General features: G+C 41.5%; 1 protein-coding gene across 2 annotated transcripts; it reads right to left on the bottom strand.

Moving 5' to 3' along the window:
• Positions 1-353: 353 nt before the first annotated feature.
• Positions 354-20,739, bottom strand: TRIP13 (thyroid hormone receptor interactor 13). 2 transcript variants are annotated; one of them, XM_090049266.1, is made up of 13 exons: positions 20,605-20,739; positions 19,112-19,277; positions 17,372-17,501; positions 14,668-14,723; positions 13,226-13,316; positions 11,592-11,664; positions 9,572-9,635; positions 9,206-9,292; positions 8,673-8,779; positions 4,133-4,286; positions 3,496-3,608; positions 2,687-2,756; positions 354-2,147 (listed from the first exon to the last, which is right to left on the bottom strand). In XM_090049266.1, the coding sequence occupies exons 1-13, from the start codon at positions 20,694-20,696 to the stop codon at positions 2,052-2,054; spliced, it is 1,299 nt and encodes a 432-aa protein (XP_089905392.1). In that variant the 5' UTR covers positions 20,697-20,739; the 3' UTR covers positions 354-2,051. The 2 variants fall into 2 exon arrangements, with proteins under 2 accessions (XP_089905392.1, XP_089905393.1); XM_090049267.1 differs by lacking the exon at positions 2,687-2,756.
• Between the last annotated feature and the right edge of the window lie 25 nt (positions 20,740-20,764).

The raw sequence follows: 20,764 nt of genomic DNA, 5'->3' as shown, positions 1-20,764 counted from the left end.
TTTCAAAACTTTGGGGTGCAGTTTCCCTGAACCCAGCAATTTGAATCTTAGCAGGCTTCATGACCTTGTAACAGCCTACCATTCCTGCAAACTTCATCCAAATCAAGCCAGAAGTGACAAAGTTACAGGCTGTTTTGTCCTTCCCCATTATATCCAATGTGTGAAATGTCAAAATAGTGTCACCGTTTCGAATACAAACAAAATTCGAAATGAAATGCTGTTTTGCCGAAACATTGGTCAAAACAGAATGCTCCATTTCACACAGCCCGAAAAGACACCCTTAATGAAGTAGGTACCATGCATAGAAAATAAACCCAACCTGGCAACATTAAACAGCCTGAGTTGAAATGAGCTCTGTAAATTTATTTAATGCAGTTTATAGTGTTCATCAATATGAACAATTCACGACAATGGAGTAAGCCTACCATCTCATGAAACATGTACAACATTGATCAGAAAGAACTGAATCACTACAGATTGTCATTAACAGTGTTGTAGTAGCAAGTTAAGCTGTACATGTTAAAGGACCACTGTCAACTTTTAACTCATTTTATTGAAACAGACTAAATTCAGTATCATTCAGCTATTACAGCTGAACTACTTCTTTGTGCTGCTGGTTTAAATTTTACAATCAGTTTATTTTTAAAAATAAGGTGAAAGTTCCATGCAAACAACTGTTTCACCCGACAGCTGAAATGCTGTCAAAACTGAATTAAAAAAAGAAAATACATACTATTTTTCCATTAAACTAAATAGTAGCTGTCACGTTTGTACTGGATAAAGTTATACGTGCGATGTCAAGTTAACTGTATTCCTCAAGAACAGTGGTTCTCAACCTTTCGTACCTTACGTAACCCCTGCCAATCGACATGGCATATGCGAAACCAGAAGTCCCACCGTGGCACTTCCGGTTTCGCTGCCATGAGCCGAGTCCCACTTTTTCCACCACAGCCCAGGGCAAAGCAGCCTGTGTGCGTCCTCCCTCCCTATCCCCTAGCACACTGATGCTGGGGAGTGAAAGCTCTGGTGCACCGGATATGGTGGGAGGGGCAGTGGCTGGAATTTCCACCCCAAGCAGACAAAGACCAAAACGCACCACCCACATACTCCCTGCCCATGTCTTGCGCACCCTCAGGGGTACACGTACCACGGGTTGAGAAACACTGCTCTAGAACACAAATTCATTAATACCCTTGGTTTTGCACATGAACACTTTACAATAAGTATGATTTGTAACTTAAGGTCTGTAACTTAAGTGGAAGTCAAAATCAAAGCCTTTACATTTTTAAAAGAACTTTCTGCCTACAATTCTACAAGACACACTTGTGCTCTTCAGTAAATGTTCACTTTCCTGTAGTTAACTTCCTTGCATTCATTTAAAAAAAGCTAACAATACAAAATATAATATGAAGATAATCTTTTTGATCTTACTATTAAGGACAGAGTGGAATTTCAAAAATGCTTTATACGCTGATTTAGCTGTGCTCTCATTAGTCACTTGTAGAATTCCTTTGGCATGAACAGTCCAGCTGTTGCTGACTGTTTTTGAAAATCCAACCCTTCGTTACATTCCTCCTACTTTTGTAGAGTTAGAACAAGAACTCCTTTTTTGCATTACATAAACTATCAGATCTCTAGGTTTGATATATGTTCACAAACCCCCCCCCCCAAAAAACAACCCCCCCCTCCAAAAATGGATAAAGACTGAATACAAATAGGTAAAATGGTTAGGAACAAGGAACATAATTTGGGGAAACTTAATAATTGTGAAAAGGAGTTAAAAAAAAATTAAAAAAAAATAAATCTCATTCTAGGGATTAAACAAATTTTGAATCATGTCTAGTACTGGAATTTGAAATAAGTCTTCTTTAAAAAAAGTATACTGTAAACATTATCCACAGATCTGTTTATAAACCAACATCTTGAAATTGGGGTTTCCTAATCCAATTTGAGTTACACTTTACAGATGGAATAACTGGTACACAGATTGTGCAGAACACTGTTTTCCATGGTAACAAGGAAAACAGACAATTATAGAACAGCAGATAAAGTCAAATGCAGTTTGCAAGTATGTTTCTTTCTTCAAATTGTTTATCCACTACAAGTGACAGAGCCTGAAGAAAGGCTGCCATTGTAACATTTGGAGACTGAAAACAAAAGAAAAGAAGTGGTCAGACATGTCCAAAACAACAACATGGTAGTTTACAAACAATTCAAAGCATCTGAGGGGAGAGCAAAACTTTGTACTACACATCAGTATTTCTCAAATTCTAAAGGATGTACAATGGCATTAAGGATATACAATAAGCCAAGCCATGCAAATATCCAAGGGTTAAATCACTTTAACTGTAGATTCATCCAAAACTAACAAACAACCTGAATGTTATACACCCCACTGAAACTTACAGAGCAACGAAGGAAGCTAATGATTAAAGTAAAACTGATGTTTTATCATGGCATATAATTTTTTGCACAGCTCAATCCTGTGTTACTAACAACATAATACACAAGTTGGTTTTCTCTTTAGCTTCTTTAAATGAGGTGGCACAAAATGGTTCCAATCCAACTAGAAGCAGATCCAGTGTCATTCAAATTAATACAGACTTTTGTAGGCACATCCCTTCTAACCCCAAACTGCTGTGCAAGCAGCTTCCAAACTTAAAAAGGAAACCAGAATAAAACTTACTTGTATGTAAAGTGCATGTGCTAAGAAAGGAAGCTTCCTCAAGACCCGGCCACTAAGACCTTCACTTTTTCTACAATGAGATGCATGCAAATACTATTATTTTACTAAAGCACCATTCCTGAAATCAAGGGTTTTCTTTCTGTAGTGATGAGATTTCTCTGCAGAAAAACACACATTACTATCACTTGGCTTCACTCAGCACCCTTGCTGGAACTCTCAACAGAAACTAAGGACTTGATGCGCAGGGTGCACAGCCCTCCGATCAAGGTACACAGGGTAGAAAATAAAATCGAAACTTTCTCTACTATTGGCCAGACTGTTCTGATCAATACTGTATGTATGTATTTTACTGCTCTGATACTTTGTTCTATGACTAGAACTCTGGTAAGGACCTATGCATTTTGAAAAAAAAGGTCTTGCTTGGTATGAACACAAGAAATAATCTATTTATTATATCACACATTTGTTTTCATTTTTGGGAAAGACTAGTTGTCCCATTAGTGCTTTCAGGAAAAAAAAAAAAAAAAAAATGGAAGCAGTCCTAAAACAATTCTTGCTTCCCTCACTTCAGCTCATTCCTGAATTAGTGCTTCTAAAAGCTAGCTTCCTGGTAGATCTAAGAGGCACTTACGGGGGGGAAAAGCCTGTCAAAAAAAAAAAAAAAAAGGTTGGAATATTTCAGAAGACTAGCTGTGGCTATTACGTTCAACGCCTTTAGACATAATTCTGTGAATTCATCAGCAAAGTTACCCTTTTTTCACATAAGGGCTAAACAAGTAAGATAGAAGGGGTGAATGCACAAATCTTACCTTGCAATTTCTTTTAATACAAGACTTAGTTTTGACACATTATTTTCTACATAACCAATCATCTCTAGCTCTCTCAGTGTCAGCAGCTGCTGTCGAGGATATATTATATGACACTGAAAGAAAAATGGTATCTGTAAGCAACAAGGTATATGCAAACTCCTGTTGTTCTCTGAAGATGCACGATGTAAAAATGCCAAGTTTTTACTTAACAGACCCACTCCTTGTCTGTATCTAGAATAACTGTTGACCTGAGTGATGTCACTTTAGTGTGTTTTGAATTCCCCTTCTCTTAATACTGTTAATAAGCCATCTGCACCTGCTTTCGGCAAAAACACAGACATAAAAATGGTGAGATGGGTTGACTTGGAAACCAAGTTGGCTAGCAGAGTGCATCACTTTGAGAAATGATTATGGAAGAATAAACATGTATAACACCAAAGCTGTGACTTAATTTGATACCTGTCCCTCCCTCTCTGTGTACTACTTAAACACTCTGGCTTAGCAGGGTTAGGTCAAGAAGGAGAAATAAGACATGACCTGTATACTACTCTAGCATTTGAGATTCTGTACTTAAATGCTATCATAGATTATTATTAAAAAGGCATCTAAGCTAAGAATCTTATTTACAAAATGTTACCTTCATCAATTCTTCCAAACAAGAAACATATATTTTGAATATTGCTGTTGCAGATGGAGGTCCAATGTATTGCTTTATATCAGCCCTGTCCACAAATGCCATATCAATTTTCTCTGTAATATTTGAAGTAGTCAAGATAACAACATTGGGATACCTTTAAGATACAAAAATACTGGACTTTATTTCTGTTATATGCATACAAATCATCCCCTCAGGAGACTAGCAACTGACAGGTTTCTTCTCAAGGTTGTTTTGAAGTTGCCAGGTTGTTATAGAAGACAAAAACTTTACTTTTCAGTGGCTTCAAATTAAGCTTCTTTTATATATAAATATCAAGTTCATTTTAAAAAACAAAAAAAGAGAAAGCTTTTATAAATTTCAACAATTTGTCTGTCATTTCTTTTCAATTTAATGGTAATGACCCAATTCACCAAGAGAAGTATTTTAGCAGCTTGTGGTATTAAATCTACAAGTCAAAGAAATATACCATTCTAGTTTTTCTTCCTTCCTCTCTCCCTCCCCCCCAAAGTGCTTTCCTACAAAGATGTCTTAGAGTAGGTTTTAAAGTGAAATTTCTTCTTGCAATTTGAGGGCTAAGGAAAATAGCTGCTCTCATGCATCAGGCCTGTAGCACAACACAGATGGCACTTATACAGGGCAGCCGGGCTATTATTTATTACTTTTTGGTCCTGTAAGAGAATCAGAAGCTTAATGCAACCCCTTTAAAGGTACATGGTCTGACAAGCAGCTCAGGAGAATCAAGATGTAATAGGAAGACAGCTGGACATGAAAAAGTTCAGGAAAGTCAACCTCTAAAGAATGAAAAAGGAGCTGTGAAACAAAGATGCTTAGGGCGTGTGTAGATGAAGCTGGGGCCCTAAATTAGAGTGGTGAGTTTTAAAAAAAACACTGCTCCAATTTAGGCCCGATTAAACTCCTGTGTTGTGCAAACACCCCACTGACTTACCTGCCTCTTTGGTGGAGAGGCAAGGGCAAGCTGCCGGCAGGTGGAGCTGACCCAGGGCGGCTGGTGCTTCCCTCCGCAGCAGCTGCACCCTCCACTGGGGCAGCACCTGGCTCGGGTGGGTCCCTGAGCGCACCGCAGCTGCGGAAGGAAGCATCGGGTCTCCGTGCAGCTCAGGCAGGCTCCGGGAAGGGATGATCAGGCTTGCTGCTTTTCTTGGGCACAGCCTGCTTTCCTGGGCTGCTACCAGGCTGCCTGCAGGGCTGTGGAGCTGCACTTGAGCCCGGTGCTGCACCCCATGGCTGCAGAGGCAGCAAACTAAAACTCCTCAAATGCTGCGCCCCAAGTCATTTAAGGCACATTACATTGCCAAATTTCCTACAGTGGCTGGAATTAATGCACAGTATGCCGCCAAGGTGTGCAAACACCAGCACCAGTAAAGCAGTGCAAAAGCATTTAGCCTGCTTTAAAGTGTCGTGCAAACACGCCTCATTTCATCTATACACGGCCTTAAATAGGAAATCTGAAAGTTACCTCATGGGAGGAGCACTTGGCCAAATCTGAACGGTCGCAAAGCTTTCTCTTGTGTGTGGATGACCTCTATCTGACACAGGAAGTCTATGGACCGACAAGAGGTAAAGCACTACTTGACCTTGTATTGGCAGCTGGGGATGACCCAATCAGTGACCTAACGATCGAAGGGAAGCTGGGTGACAGTGACCATGAGCTGATCACCTTCAGCATCTGCTGTAAAGCTGGCAACTCAGTCAGTAATACAGAAGTCCTCAACTTCAGGAAAGCTGACTTTGACAAGCTAAGGAGGCTTGCCAGAGAGGCCCTAAAAAGACCACAACCCAATGGTGAGCGGAGTTCAGGACGAGCCATTGCTCCTCAAGGGAGCAATCCTGGATGCGCAAGCAAAGTCCATCCCATCTTGGAGGAAAGGCAGCAAAAGGGCACAGCAGCCCCCTTGGCTCTCCAGGGAACTAGCAGACCTCCTGCGTCTTAAAAGGAAGACTCATAAAGGATGGAGGACTGGAACTGCCACCAAGGAGGAATACTCTGCTCTGGTCCAGACCTGCAGAGAGCAAATCAGGAAAGCCAAGGCTGTGATGGAACTCCAGCTAGCTGCAAAGTATCAAGGAAAATAAAAAGTCCTTTTTCAGATACATGGGGAGCTGGAGGAAAAGCAAGGGCAACATTGGGCCCCTGCTAAACCAGATGGGACAACTGATGCCCATGAAAAAGCAAACTTGCTAAATAGGTACTTTGTGTCAGTTTTTCCACCAGTCCCATGGGACGGCCTTGCCCACTATGGGTCAGGGAGGCCCAGGTGAGGGAGATTCCTTGCCCTCCATTGAAGCTAACCTCATGAAGGAACACCTCAACAGGCTGGATACCTTCAAGTCAGCCAGCCCTGATGGGTTACACACAAGGGTGCACAGGGAGCATCATAGCTCAGCCCCTGGCACAGATCTTTGAGAGCTCTTGGCGCTCTGGTGAAGTGCCTGATGATTGGAAGACGGCTAATGTCGTGCCTAACATGAGCCTTCAATGTGATGCTGCAGCTAGTAAAGCAAGCAAAACGCTGGCTTGCATCCATAGATGCTTCTCAAGCAAATCCCGGGACGTCATTCTCCCGTTGTACTTGGCCTTGGAGAGGCCACAGCTGGAGTACTGCTTCCAGTTTTGGGCTCCACAATTCAAGAAGGATGTGGAGTAGCTTGAGAGGGTAAAGAGGAGAGCCACGCACATGATCAGAGGTCAGGAAAAAGAGACCTTATGACAAGAGGCTGAGAGCCATGGGGCTCTTCAGCCTGGAAAAGCACAGACTCAGGGGTGTTCTGGTGGCCACCTATAAATTTATCAGGGGTGCTGATCAGGATCTGGAGGAATGTCTGTTCACCAGAGCGCCCCAAGGGATGACAAGATTGAATGGTGACAAATTCCTCCGCAACCGATTTAGGCTAGACATAAGAAAGAACTTCTTCACTGTTTGAGCCCCCAAGTTTTGGAATAGACTGCTTCCAAGGTGGTTCAAGAACCCACTTTGAACACCTTCAAGACACATTTGGATGCTTATCTTGCTGGGATCCTATGATCCCTGCTGACTTCCTGCCCCTGGGGCAGGGGGCTGGACTCCATGATCCTCCAGGGTCCCTTCCAGTCCAAATGTCTATGAAATCTACCTATTGCTTATTGTTCTCCCTTCCCATGAACAGCTTTTTAAATGCAAATGCTATTAAAAAAAAAAAAAAAAAAAGCTTTTCCAAAAACCTTAAGGAGATTAAGGTCCTGGACACCTGACACAGTAACATCGGATTAATTTAAATCAGTATGCAACCTGATGAAAAGTTACACTAGTATCCCAAAGCACAGTCTCTCAACTCTAAGGTAGCATCCACACTAGGTGTCTTATAATTAGGTGGCAAGGGAACCTTTTTGCATTGAATAAACAGCATCCCCGAAAAGAAGTAGCCACACACCATCTATACCTCTGTAATTTATACCAGTGTAGGACTATACATTGCAGGCCAGATTCTACTCCATCTATTAGATGGGTAAATGGACTTTGGTGCTTAAGTGTAATTCCATTCCACCCAGCTCAACTCCCTAATGCAGAAGGTAGGTTCTTCTCCTCTCTGCTTTTTTATGACTCAGTCATATGGGTTAGATGACAGTGTTTTACAAAAGCAGATGCATTACTGGATTTTCAGGACTTTAACAGGGTAAAGTCATACTTAGGCATGTAAGTTCACTTAAATACCCAATAAGTAGAACAGAATCTGGCCCTATGTGTCCCCTCCTTGTTTAAACCAATGGAAAAACTGCTTATATAATGGTCTAAATGGGTTACACATCCAGGCCCCAAGTCACTTAAGAATACACTTTGAGACCATACATAGATTAAAGATGTAGTAGAAGGTAAGAATTAACATGGTTAATACTAATAATACAAAAATTGCTCTTTAACTTTTAAAAAGATGTACATTAACATAGACTTTTTTTTTTTTTTACTGAAAAGAATACTTCAGAATTTTGTTTTAAAATATTGTATAGCTGCTTTATTTAACCCAAAGTGAAATACAACCCCATACTTGAATTATCAAGATGTTCTGCATTTCTGTTAATTTCAAATGAAATCTATTTTCAATTTACTCTTGCTTCTACTTTCAATTGGCAAACACCAAATTTAAAATTGGCATAATTCAGCTACTTGATTTTTTTTGATAAATGTTCTAAAGCAGTGGTGCTCAGCCTCTTGGGCATGGAGGGACAACTGAGTGGTGTGCAATCGAATAGGCCAGGTCCAGGGCCGTGTGCCAGGTCCAAGCCTGCATGCTGGTCCTGACCATGAACTGGCCTTGCCCACCTCCCCAATCTGGTGCATAAGGCTCTGAGGCTGGATTCCAGGCTGTACTTTATTCCTGTTTAGAACAGTGGTGCACAAAGAGCACCAGATATTGAAATCCAACAAGTTAGCACACGTTTCCATACACCAGAATTATTTCCTATTTGGCAATCCCTAGTTATGTTTTCTTGTAGTAATAACAGGACTGTTGTGAAAGTTCTTACCTTTTAATCTGATCTATCTGTGTGAGTACAGCATTCACTACACGAATGGCATCTGATGGCTCTGTGCCTGCCCGGAAAGCACTCCGGGCTGCTGTGAGACTTTCCACCTGCAAAACAAAGTGAACTAAAAATAGATTTAAGAAACTATCAAATTAAATACATTTCTTCCATGAGTATGATTACAAAATTCTTCCCTTACTAACAGCAAAGCTAGAGAGCTTTGATGTTGAAACTGATCACCCAGCTGTATGCGTAAAAGGTAGAAAGTAGCAATCAAATAGGAGGACCAACATAGAAAGACAAACTCCAAATTTTCCTTCCCTCCAGCAGGATATTTTGTTTGAAATATCAAACTATATCTCTCTTAGTCTGATGTAGCTCTGCAATTCAAGTGCTCTCCCTAAAGTCTGCACACATGGATGCTGCCACAGAACCTACTTCTACTTTTTTGCCTAATCATTTAAGTGAATTCTGAGAATTTATATTTCCCTAGGCTAAAGGGATCGTATATAGTAATGGCAATGAAATCTTACCTCATCAATTAATACAAATACAAGACCATCCTTGTCTTCTATTAACTCTTGAATCTTCTGAAACATCTTGGTTACAAGTTTGCCACTCTATAAATAAAAAATTACATATAAACTTTTTTTTTTTTTTAACATACTTGTCCAAGTTTTATTCTTTACAGGTCTAATTGTATTCATATACATTGATGACCCAAGCCAACAGGTTTTCAAATGCTAGCAACCTTTTTTTAAAAATAATATTACATGCATATTATAAATACACTTAAAATAACTTATGTTTCTCAGAATTGCTTTTTGTTTACTGTTAAGATCATAATTGTTGTTTATTTGTACCAAAAGCTAGAATTGCTTAGCGAGTTAAACACCTACCTCAGAAAACCATTTGGAGAAGAGGCTGTGACTGTTTATTTCAATTAACTGTCCATACCTGTACCTAAAAAAAAAATAAAAAAAATCAGGGAAAAAATAATTCTCTCAGGAATATTTTATTACAATTGTTGATTCAAAGCAAATCAATTTCTCCAAGATACAGCCTCTAAATTTTACACTGAAAATGAATACCATGGTTTTCAAAACAGTAACATCATTCTGTCCACACTAATGCTCTGTATTTACTAAAATATCTCATTTATGTATTTCTCTATTTTAAGCTATGTCATTTTCAAGCCTCAATTATTTTTTCAGGATATCCTTGTTTAATTATTAATTCTCAATTTTCTCTACTTTGGAATTCTTCCTACTCTAAAATCATTCATATGAAAAAGGAACCATTTTTGCCAGGAAAAAACCTTAAGATTTGATGCTGGTTTTTAGCAGCATACAATTCAGGTAATAGACTGTCATGCAGTAACCTCATACTCGCCTTCAGATAATCACTTTGCTTTGTAAAGTTATGCATATATTGCATTCTCACTTACCAGTTCTTATGATGACACTGTCACTAATGCTAAATTATACATGGTTATCGATGGGCAAACAGAACTTAACGTTTTACATAAAGAGTACATAACCCATATCTACCAGATATCTAACCTGAGCAAAACCCAAGGCACTTTATTTTGAATAGCAGTGACTTACAGTACAGCAATATCATTTAAAATAAATATGTTAAGTAAAAAGATTTGCAAATCTTAAACTGAATATTAACTTAATTTTGTTGTGGTTTAACTCAGTGGTTGTCAACTGGGGGTATGTGTAACTATAGGGGTACTTAAAAAGGTCGTAGGGGATACGCAGAACTGATGTCGCCGATAAATGCTGCACGCGTGCAACCTCAGCACAGCAGCAGGTGACCAGCAGGGTCTGGCTGCTAATTCTGTTGTGAGGGAAAGGGCATGGGAGGATGCAGGGGCAGATCAAGGCCCCAGAAGTTGGGGAAGGAATGGAGCTGGGACAGTTGCAGGGGCTTTGTAGCTGGGGTGGGGCACAGGGTGTGTGTGTGTGTGTATGGGGGGGGGGGGGGGAAAGGAAGCTCCCACTGCTATACGCACCCTGAGGAGGGCATGTGCCCCTGGATCTGCATGCAGAGTGAGGGCGGGCTGCTGCTGCAGGCTTGAGCCAGGGCAGCACCAGGCTGCTTCTGGCATGGGTGATGGGCTGAGCTGTGCTTGAGGCAGGTGGCAGCAGCACTGGGAGTGGGGGCAATTACGGCAAATTCTGGAGTGGCTGTAGTCCCTTCTGTAGTCCCCATCCCAATGCTGCTGCCACATGCCCAGAGCACAGCACAACCCAGCCCAGCCCCCCTCCAGGAACAGCCTGGCATAGCCCTGGCCCCAATCCACAGTGGCAGCCCACCCTGCCGATCCAGGGACACACCCCACCATGACCTCCTGGGGTGTGCGCAGTGGTGGGAGCCGCCCCCATCTCCCCTTGCCTCACAGATGAGCTCCATCCCAGCTCCATCATGGCTCCATCCCGGCTGTGCAGTGCTCAGCTGACCCTACCCCAGCTCCATTCCCTCCCTCACTGCAGGGGCCTCAAGAAAATAAAAAAGGGGTACGTGAGCTGAAACATCAAGACAGAAGGGGTACAAGTTGTTAAAAAAGGTTGAAAACCCCTGGTCTAATTGAATGTGCAAGATGAGCAAGGCAAGATACATAGACTAGAAAATTTAAGTTTTTAAATTTAAATTTTAGGAGAACAACTTTTCAGAAATTGCCCAACATGTACTTCCAAACTGTTAACTTTTTATACCCCTGGGTATAAATCATCAAACAGACTGAAGGAGACTGAAGAATTGAGTGCAATGTCTTCAGTATCATGTACAAAAGTTAACCCAACACTTGACACCTAATCGCTCACTGGAAGAGAAACTGTTCTTTTGATATCAAATATTAGCTGGTCTTCTCAGAGATATTTTAGTGTGAGCAAAAAACTGAACAAAAGTTACCTGTATGAAAGCCTAATGGTGAGCTTCTGAGCCAGGGCTTTACAGAGTGAGGTTTTACCAGTTCCTGGAGGACCTATAGTCAAACCACATACAAACAAATTGCATAAAAGCAAACACTGACTAAATGCTTCTTAATCTCAAAACAGAAGTAGGGATTCACAGTATAAAATAGCAGCTGGCAAGGGTCAAGAACACAACATATTGTATGGCTGACTATTTTGAGCTCTCTCGAGAACACTAGACTTGAGCCATGCAAGTGATCCAGCATTTACTTGTGATGGTAACCAGCTGCCAGCATCACAGGCTTTAAACTTGGTCTATGCACAGAAGGGACGTGCAGCCACCAGTATTCCACCCTCATGGCGTCTGCAAATGCAAGTCTTCTTAAAAATCTATCAGCATTACGTTACTCTAACTACAGTGACAATGCTGGTGCATACTAGGCATAAACTAGTGGAACAGAGGCAGACAACATATTTTAAATGCCTGTACCCTGACCTATTTTGCAGAAAATGAATGGAGATACTTGTAACAAATTAAGACAACAGCGCCTCCAAAAGGTCACAAAGTCAGCACTGTAGTCATAGTGTGTAAGTTCACATTAAACAACTTTAGCATTTCTGACTTTTTAAAACTATTTCTTTTTCTATGCTGGCATAAATTATGGAATTTTAAATTCCCACTATTCCCACTTTAACACGTAAACAAATTGATTCCAACTTACATGCTTTAATGATAAAAGGGATCCAATTCTCCCTTCAAAAGTAATTTTGTACTTCTTGGTAGGTTAACATTTAGACCTACAAACCACGATAGAGAAGAATTCTCTATGCATTTGCATGAAGATATATTTTTAATGCAGTGGAATAATCATAAAAGGTCATTTTGCACCAGCACTTTGTAAGAGGTCGTTCAGCTTATAACATACACCAGTAAAGGACATTTTAGTAATTTTGAAAATAACCAGTTGATAGTCCAGAATTCACTTAGGTAATAAGCAGCAGCAAGTAAATTCAAAGATGGTAGTACTTCTGCCATGCAGTAGGAAAGCAAGCACAGGGACAATACAGTAGATTATTTCCAAAATGAAAGTTTTCCCAAAGATTCTCACAAAGCATTGGAAGCTAATGTATTTTAATAGCATAACAACATGGTGGCTAAAATATGGGGTTTCTTAATGTTACTAGGAATAATGCATACTATGGTATGTTGCTGCTCTGAGTATACCACAATTATTAACAACTGACAGTTGAAAGGTTTAATGTGATTACCATTTAATTGGATTTAAATACTTTCATTCACACAACTTTTAACCAATGCAACTTTTCACATTAATATTACTTGGTTAGTTTGAAATTCCAATCCATGGAGTCCAACCAGTATTCCTGCCAAACAGGACTAGAGAAAACTCCTAGAGATATCTAGGCACATGATGTTTCCTGATCAGCCAGACGGACAAAGTTTGTTGAAGGACAAAGTGTTTCCTGCCATAGTAGGATTCTCTCTAAAGCACCGACACAGGTCTGTGGGAAAAGAACCTAAGTTCTACTACATGGAAATGCAGTACAGACTACTTAGAAGAGCATGAACTCATTGACAATCTAATACTTTATTTTAAGAGTTGTAATCTTTACCATGCAGTAAGACAACTCTGTTCCAGGATATCAGATTGCTGTCTACATTTCTGTCAGAAAATAGTAAGGTTGTCGTCACATAATCAAGTAGCTAGGTCGAGATGAGAAAATAAAAGAACAGTTAGTACATTTTACTAGGACAGGTAATAAAAAAAATGTAGTACAAAGTCACCATGGCAGGGGTGTGGAGAGGGATAAAATATTGGAATCATAACTGAGTTTGTTTGTTTTTTTTAATATAGAATGTCAGAGGAACTCTTTGGGTCAAGTATTTTTAATCTCTGGTTTTGGTTCTCTCATACTTACAAGAGTAACTATATCACATACATTCTCCAAACTAAGCACATTCTGAAGACTGGCTGACTTCTAAAGGTTAGTGAGACTGTAGCACTTTGAAATCTCTCAAATTTGGGTTAAAATGACCTAAATCATACAGTTTAAAAACAAGTGTTTAAGAGAACTAATCCCCCACCTTCACTTCATTTAGGCAACCATAGTGCATAAATAATATCAGATGCAAGCAACATTAGGTTTTGCTCTCCCTATCAACCACAGATTTAGTTTCCTTTAGTCAGAAGCAATATCAGAAGACTTTGATGGCAACATGGGCTAGGGCTGACTGTCTCAGAGTTTGTTTCCACTGACTCTAGGCTCACCACTGTGGTAAGTATAGATTCTCTGGATGCTTGGAAGTATAGGGTTTCCTCTGATCCTCAGGTCACAGACTAATGATATTTTAATATAAGATTAAACCTAGCCATCAAAATTCTGAAATCTCCAGAAGACATCTTGATTCCTAATCCTAACTAAACATGGAAGCAGTGCAACTTCATGGTGTAGCCCAGAACAAGGAAAGTTGTGTGCAGGACTCATCCATCTTTTATTCCAAAGCAAAATTACTTTCTTCTGAATTCAGGAAATCTCACTTCCTCTTTGTTCCAAGACAAAGGATGGCACAAGCTGAATACATATTAACAACCTTTAATGTTGTCAATTTTCATGCTTGTGAGCCTGAAATTAGACACCCAGCATAAATAAGCTATTTTTCAGGAGTCCTGAATGCCTCCACATTCAGTGAATTCAATTCAAGTTGAATGTGCTCAGTACTGTTGAAAAACTCTTGTTTTTTTAGGTATTTAAAATTAACATGCCCATTTTGGCCAATTTTAACTCAATAGGCCAAATATTTCTGTTGTGCAAAATATATACAAAAACTGAACAAAAGAATCTTATTTGACTAAGCTTTGTCTTCATCTCAACTGACTCAGAATATAATAAAGGGAATCATTAAAAAAAGCATACTTCCCCTTATTTCCAGGGGAAATTTCCAGGTTTCCATGTAAAATTTTAATTTCTGAAGATTGCTGCAACTGAGAGAGAAGCTTATTCAGGCCAGCTACGTATGAAATCCATTTTAAAGAGATTATTCACTCTTGACTTACATGTGATTTTACTTCTATGTCATACACAAGGCTCTCCCAAAGACCATGGAATTCAGCTGTAAAACAATATTGTAACAATCATGCACCATTCTGTTTAGAGTAATTCATAACTCCCCCCCGGCCATTTAAGCCTGATGATCTATCCATCATTATCTGACAGTCTGCCATATTGAGCGACTCCCCAAAAAAAAACTCAACCGTAATTAAGGATATGGAACCAAGAACAAGCAATTGTAAGAATATAGGTATTATTTTATTCACTTGAAATTAAACTTCTTTAGTTACAGAAGCGAAGCAAACAATTCTACAGCTTCTACAGGATATAAAATGTTTATAAACAATAATTGCAAGAATGGGTCAAATTTTGTTGGTTTTAACTTTCGGCAACATTTATAGATAGGAAAAGGGGGGGAAACCTTATAGATAGGATAACATATATTAAATACAGCAAAATTGAAATGGTGAGATTACTAACTGTAGAAATTATAGGAAGTCCAGCTTTGTCAGCCTACTTATGTACATGAATGTTATCAGCATGTAAAAAACCACAAACAACCGCTGACAGAAAAACAGGCAAATAATAGAAAAGTGAAAAATACTTGATGTTGGTTTGAATCTGCACATTATTTTTACTTGGAAAATTTTAAAAGTGGAGGATATTCAGAACTTTCAGACAAAAAACTAAATTCAGCATTTCCTCAGTCATAGGAGTCGATTTACAAAGGTTGATATTGAAGTTAAGAAGGTGGATGAGGAAGAACCACCTTAAAATATCATTTTACAGAAATTCAACTGATACCAAAGAGATCAACTGTCTCCACAAGAAGGGGAACCTGAACTGCAGTACACACTGACAACTTCTCATGAAAGCAAGAAAACCTTATGGAACTGTTTCCCCACTCATTTCTACTTAGAAGTGCCCAATATGTACCTTCCCACCATGAGGCATCTGGTAGTAGCAAGGGGGAAAGACTCCTATCCACGAAAGTCTTATTCCTGATTCCTTTGAAACAAAGACACTTTGAGACCCCTAAACCCACCTAATGTTTTGTTTGTGGATTCTATGTTTGGTTTAAAAAGTGCCCAAATAGACCAGATGGCTGCTGTCTAGGCCAATTACTTTTCTACAAACGATCAGAAACATACACACATCCCATACTTTACTGAGAGCAAATTTAATTCCTGACTTTACAACTCTCCAATAAATCTTAAAATATTCCATGCTGTTTATATCCTCTTAAAAGCACTTCATTACATCATTATAATGCATCAGATATCCACTGCACATTAGGAAGACGAGAATGTGCATGTACATGATTTTGAATGTGCAGAGCAAAAATACACACTCAAAGGTGATGGAAGCACAGCTGAAGAGACAGAGCAGGAGGTTTGCTCCAAGTCAACCTTAATTCTGGCATCTCATACTGTAACCTTAACTTTAAATAGTTTCATGTAGAAACTAACAGAACTGTGGAACTTTGACAACACAAGGTTCATACTATGTTTTAGGAGTTTACACAGAAGTCATATGGCAACTAGCCCTAAGCCTCTCTTTGCCATTTATAGTTGGACTGGTCCAAAAACGCCACCACAGGGGAAGCAAGGGATTTTATGCTCCCTGCCCTGTAGTGGTATCTCAGAGTTTGAGCTAATGCTGGAGGAGCACTAGGAGTGATGGAACATAAGCAGATCCAGGATTTCAGAAAGGGGAGTGGGGGTACAGAAGCAGAAGACTGCAGGGATGTCTACACAACCCCACAATTGGTCCCCAAATTTTCTTCCTTGCCTCACAGACTCCATCCCCCACATCAAAGGTCAGCTCTAGGCTGAGGCCTTCTGTTTGGATGACCCTGACCTAACACAGACAGCAACCGCCTGCATCTCTGAAGCAACTGTGTACACGGAATGCTTCTTCAGATAACACATATCCAACCCGTTAATCACCACTCTCAACCTTCTTGAGTTGGATTTTGGGAGCACTCTCTCAAAGTCATCTGCATTAATTCACCCCAAAAAAGGAGACGGCTGCAATGAAAATGTTTCTTTCCAGCAGCTGAAGGCCAACGTCTCATCGGTACCAAGCAGCCCACAGAGAAAGCCATTTGGCTATCTGGATACCAGGAAACTTTCCAGGATTTTATAGATTTCATAGACATTAGGGCTGAAAGGGACCTCGGGAGATCATCGAGTCCAGCCCCCTGCCCAAAGGACAGGAAGTCAGCTGGGGTCATAGGATCCCAGCAAGATAAGCATCCAATTTACTCTTGAAGGTGTTCAATGTAGGTGCTTGAACCACCTCCGCTGGCAGACTGTTCCAGACCTTGGGGGCTCGGACAGTAAAGAAATTCTTCCTTATGTCCAGCCTGAAACGGTCTTGCAGGAGTTTGTGACCGTTCGACCTCGTCATCCCTTGGGGCGCTCTGGTGAACAGACGTTCACCCAGATCCTGGTGGTCACCCCTGATAAACTTATAGGTGGCCATCAGATCACCCCTGAGCCTGCGCTTTTCCAGGCTAAAGAGTCCCATGGCTCTCAGCCTGTCATCGTCAGATCTGTTTTCCTGACCTCTGATCATGTGCGTGGCTCTCCTCTGGACTCTCTCAAGCTTCTCCACATCCTTTTTGAATTGGATACCTGCCTATTCTTGGATTTTCCATCACACTACAGTTATTCTGGACTTTCCTTAACCATTCCAGGAAGGTACCTGCAGGTAGTACCCAGTGGTTGGCTGCAACAATATCCTCATTCTCCTCTTCTAGGTTTTCGGTGCTTGGTTTTTCTTCATTCAGATGGAAAATATGAAGCGAGAGAGTGCATTTGCTCAAGTCAATGGGCTGCAATGAACAAAAAGAAAAGTTAGCTTCAAGAAGGAAAAACAATAGGTCAACAGTATTCTTTACTCTTTTTGAAACAAGTTGAAAAAATTGGAGCAAATTAAGACAAAATCTGAGGTTGTCCATAAGAGTTAAAAATTCAGCTCAATGAAACTGACTAGTACTAAAACTTAATGTCATGTAAAAGCCAGTTAATAGAATCATAGATAATTAGGGTTGTAAGGGATCTGAGGAGGTCATCTAGACCAACCCCCTGCTCAAACCAGGACCATCCCCAACTACTTCATTCTAGCCGCAGCTGTCTAGCCAGGCCTTAAAAACCTCCAGAGCTGGAGATTCCACCACCTCTCTGGGTAACCCCTTTGGAACCTTGAAACAGTGTTGTAATTTACAAAGGTTGTGTGTACTGTTTGTCATAACTCGAACAGTCATAAGTCAAGGACTGCCTCTAATCTATGCCATCTTTTAGGTTGTTAATGAAGATTCCAAACAAAACCAGCCCCAGGACTGACCCCTGCGACACTCGACTTGATACCAGCTGCCAACTACACATCGAGCCTTTATTATCCTCCGAGCCCGGTGATCCCACCAGTTTTCTATCCACCTTACATTCCATTCATCCAGCCTATCCTTCCTTAGCTTGCCTGCAAGAAGGTTGTAGGAGACCGCATCAAAAGCCTTGCTAAAAATCAAGGTACACCACATCCACCAGTTCCTCCCCATCCACAGAGCCAGTCATTTCATCATAGAAGGCAATCAGGTTGGTCAGGCATTATTTGGCCCTGCTGAATCCATGCTGACTGTTCCTAATCACCTTTTTCTCCTCCAAGTGCTTAGAAATGGATTTCTTGAGAATCTGCTCCATGGTTTTTCCAGGGACCGAGGTAAACCTGACTGGCCTATAGTTCCTTGGATCCTCCTTTTCCCCCTCTCTTAAATATGGGCACTACATTTGCCCTTTTCCAGTCATCTGGGACCTCTCCTGATTGCTATGAGTCTTCAAAGATGATGGCCAGCAGCTTTGCAATCACATCAGCCAACTCCCCCAGCACCCTCAGTTTCATTCCATCTGGCCCCATAGACTTGTACATGTCCAGCTTTTCTAAATAGTCCCTAAACTCTTCTTTCGCCACTGCTGGCTGCTCACCTCTGCCCCAAACTGTGTTGCCTGGTGCAGTAGTTTGGGAGCTGACCTTACCTATGAAGACTGAGGTGAAAAAAGCATTTAGTACTTTAGCCTTTTCTGCATCCCGTCACAAGGTTGCCTCCCCCATTCAGTAAGGGATCCACACTTTCTCTGATCTTCCTCTTGTTATTGACATACCTGTAGAAACTCTTCTTGTTACCTTTCACATCCCCTGCTAGCTGTAACTCCAATTGTGCTTTAGCCTTTCTGACTTCATCCCTGCATGCCCAAGCAATACTCTTATCCACCCTAGTTGTTTGTCCAAGTCTCCACTTCTTATAAGCTTCCTTTCTGAGGTTTAGTTTACTGAAGACTTCCCTGCTGAGCCAAGCTGGTCTTCTGCTATCCTTGCTAGTCTTCCTGTAGTTTTTTAGTAAAAACAGTTTTCTGTTAAAAAGCTTACTGTTTATCAAAATGTAGATACCTGTCTGTCTTTCAGTTTTAGCTCTGTGTCCACAACGGAGACAGATTGAACATTGTTGAGGAGGAAACCATCGTCAAACTCCGTCCATGTATAATCACCAAAAACAATGTTATGTCGGTTTAACAGCTTTAACACACTGGCCCTGATATCTTCTCTCTTAGCCGTGCTAGGAAGAGAGGAACAGCATTATTTAAACACCAACTGTTGTGTGTTTAGCACTAAACAAGCTCTAAATACCCTTAAAAAAAAAAAGTAGAAGAGCTTTGTCCCCAGAAAGAAACTGAAAGTGGAAATATGGGTTTCTTTCTTAGCAGGAAAAAAAAAAATCACCCCCTATTTTGGGAGCAAAATCATTAACCTGTTGATTCAGGCACATTTAAATAGGTACAAAACCAATTTGAAAGACACATTTCTATCCAGAAGCAGTAGTTAATTTTGAAACAAATGATGTTTAATAAACATCGCTCTTTCTTCACTCTTTTCCCAGTGCCTAGCCTTAAATTGAAAAGGTTGAGGTTGACTGAAAAGGTTGATATATACAGAGCTGTCCAACTGCAAGAGGTTGATGTGTGCCCCCCACTCCCGCTACCACCCAGCTTCTACTTCCTGAATTGCTTCAAGCTGTAGGTGCAGCTGAGGTCTCTGGGCTTCCCTCCCCTAGAGGGAAGTGTGGCACAGCCTGCAGTGCTGGGCAAGCCCACAGCCTGTGGTGTCCAAGAATTGCAAGGCACCGTGTGACTGTTTCACATGCACACCTCTATTTCTGGAGAAGCAGGCTGGGAAGAAGTACAGCTCAGGCAAGCTCTCCTGTGCTGCTTTCATGTTATTCATAGAATTGTAAAATAATTAGGGTTAGAAGGGACCTCAGGAGGTCATCTAGTGCAATCCCCTGCTCAAAGTAGAACCATTCAACTAGATCATCTCAGCCATCTCTGTCTAGCTGCATCTTAAAAACCTCCAAGGATGGAGATCCCATCACCTCCCTGGGGAACCTGTTCCAGCACTTTACTACCCTCCTAGTGAGAGAGTTTTTCCCAATAGTTAACTTAAGCTTTCCTTGATGCAACTTGAGACTGTTGCTCCTTGTTGTCATCTGCCACCAATGAGAACAAGCTAGCTCCGTCCTCTTTGTAACCACCTTTCAGGTAGTTGAAAGCTGTTATTAAATCCCGTCTCGTCTTCTGCAGACTAAGCAAGCCCAGTTCCCCCGCCCCAGCCAACTTTCCCCGCTGGACTCTCCGATGTGCCCGCGTCCTTTCCGCAGTGGAGCCGGCCCTGGGCACAACACGGCCCAAGAGCCCTGGCGCAGGAGCGCGCGACTCCCCCCGTGGCCTCGGGTAGGGCGAGGCGGCAGCGGTGCGGCCCCGGGAGGGCGGAGGCGCGGCCCAACCCAGAGCACGTCGGGGCCCGGGGCCCTCCCGCAGCTACCGCCGGGGCCAGGAGCGCGGGCCCTACATCACCGAGGAGGGGACCCCGCGCTCCGCACGAGTCACCTGCCCGGCCGCTGAAGCACCTCCACGTGGACCCGCAACGCGTCACTCAGGCTGGGCAGCGTCTGCCGCAGTTCCGCCGCCACCTTCTCCATAGCGCTGCAGCCCGAGCTCCCGCGGGCGAGGAAAGGGACCGCCACAGCGTTTGGAAAACCGCGCGCGA

Source organism: Crocodylus siamensis, chromosome 5, assembly GCF_052110815.1.
Source record: "Crocodylus siamensis isolate JL-2025a chromosome 5, ASM5211081v1, whole genome shotgun sequence".
NCBI classification, from domain to species: Eukaryota; Metazoa; Chordata; order Crocodylia; family Crocodylidae; genus Crocodylus; species Crocodylus siamensis.
This window is presented reverse-complemented; position numbering and strand designations above follow the sequence as displayed.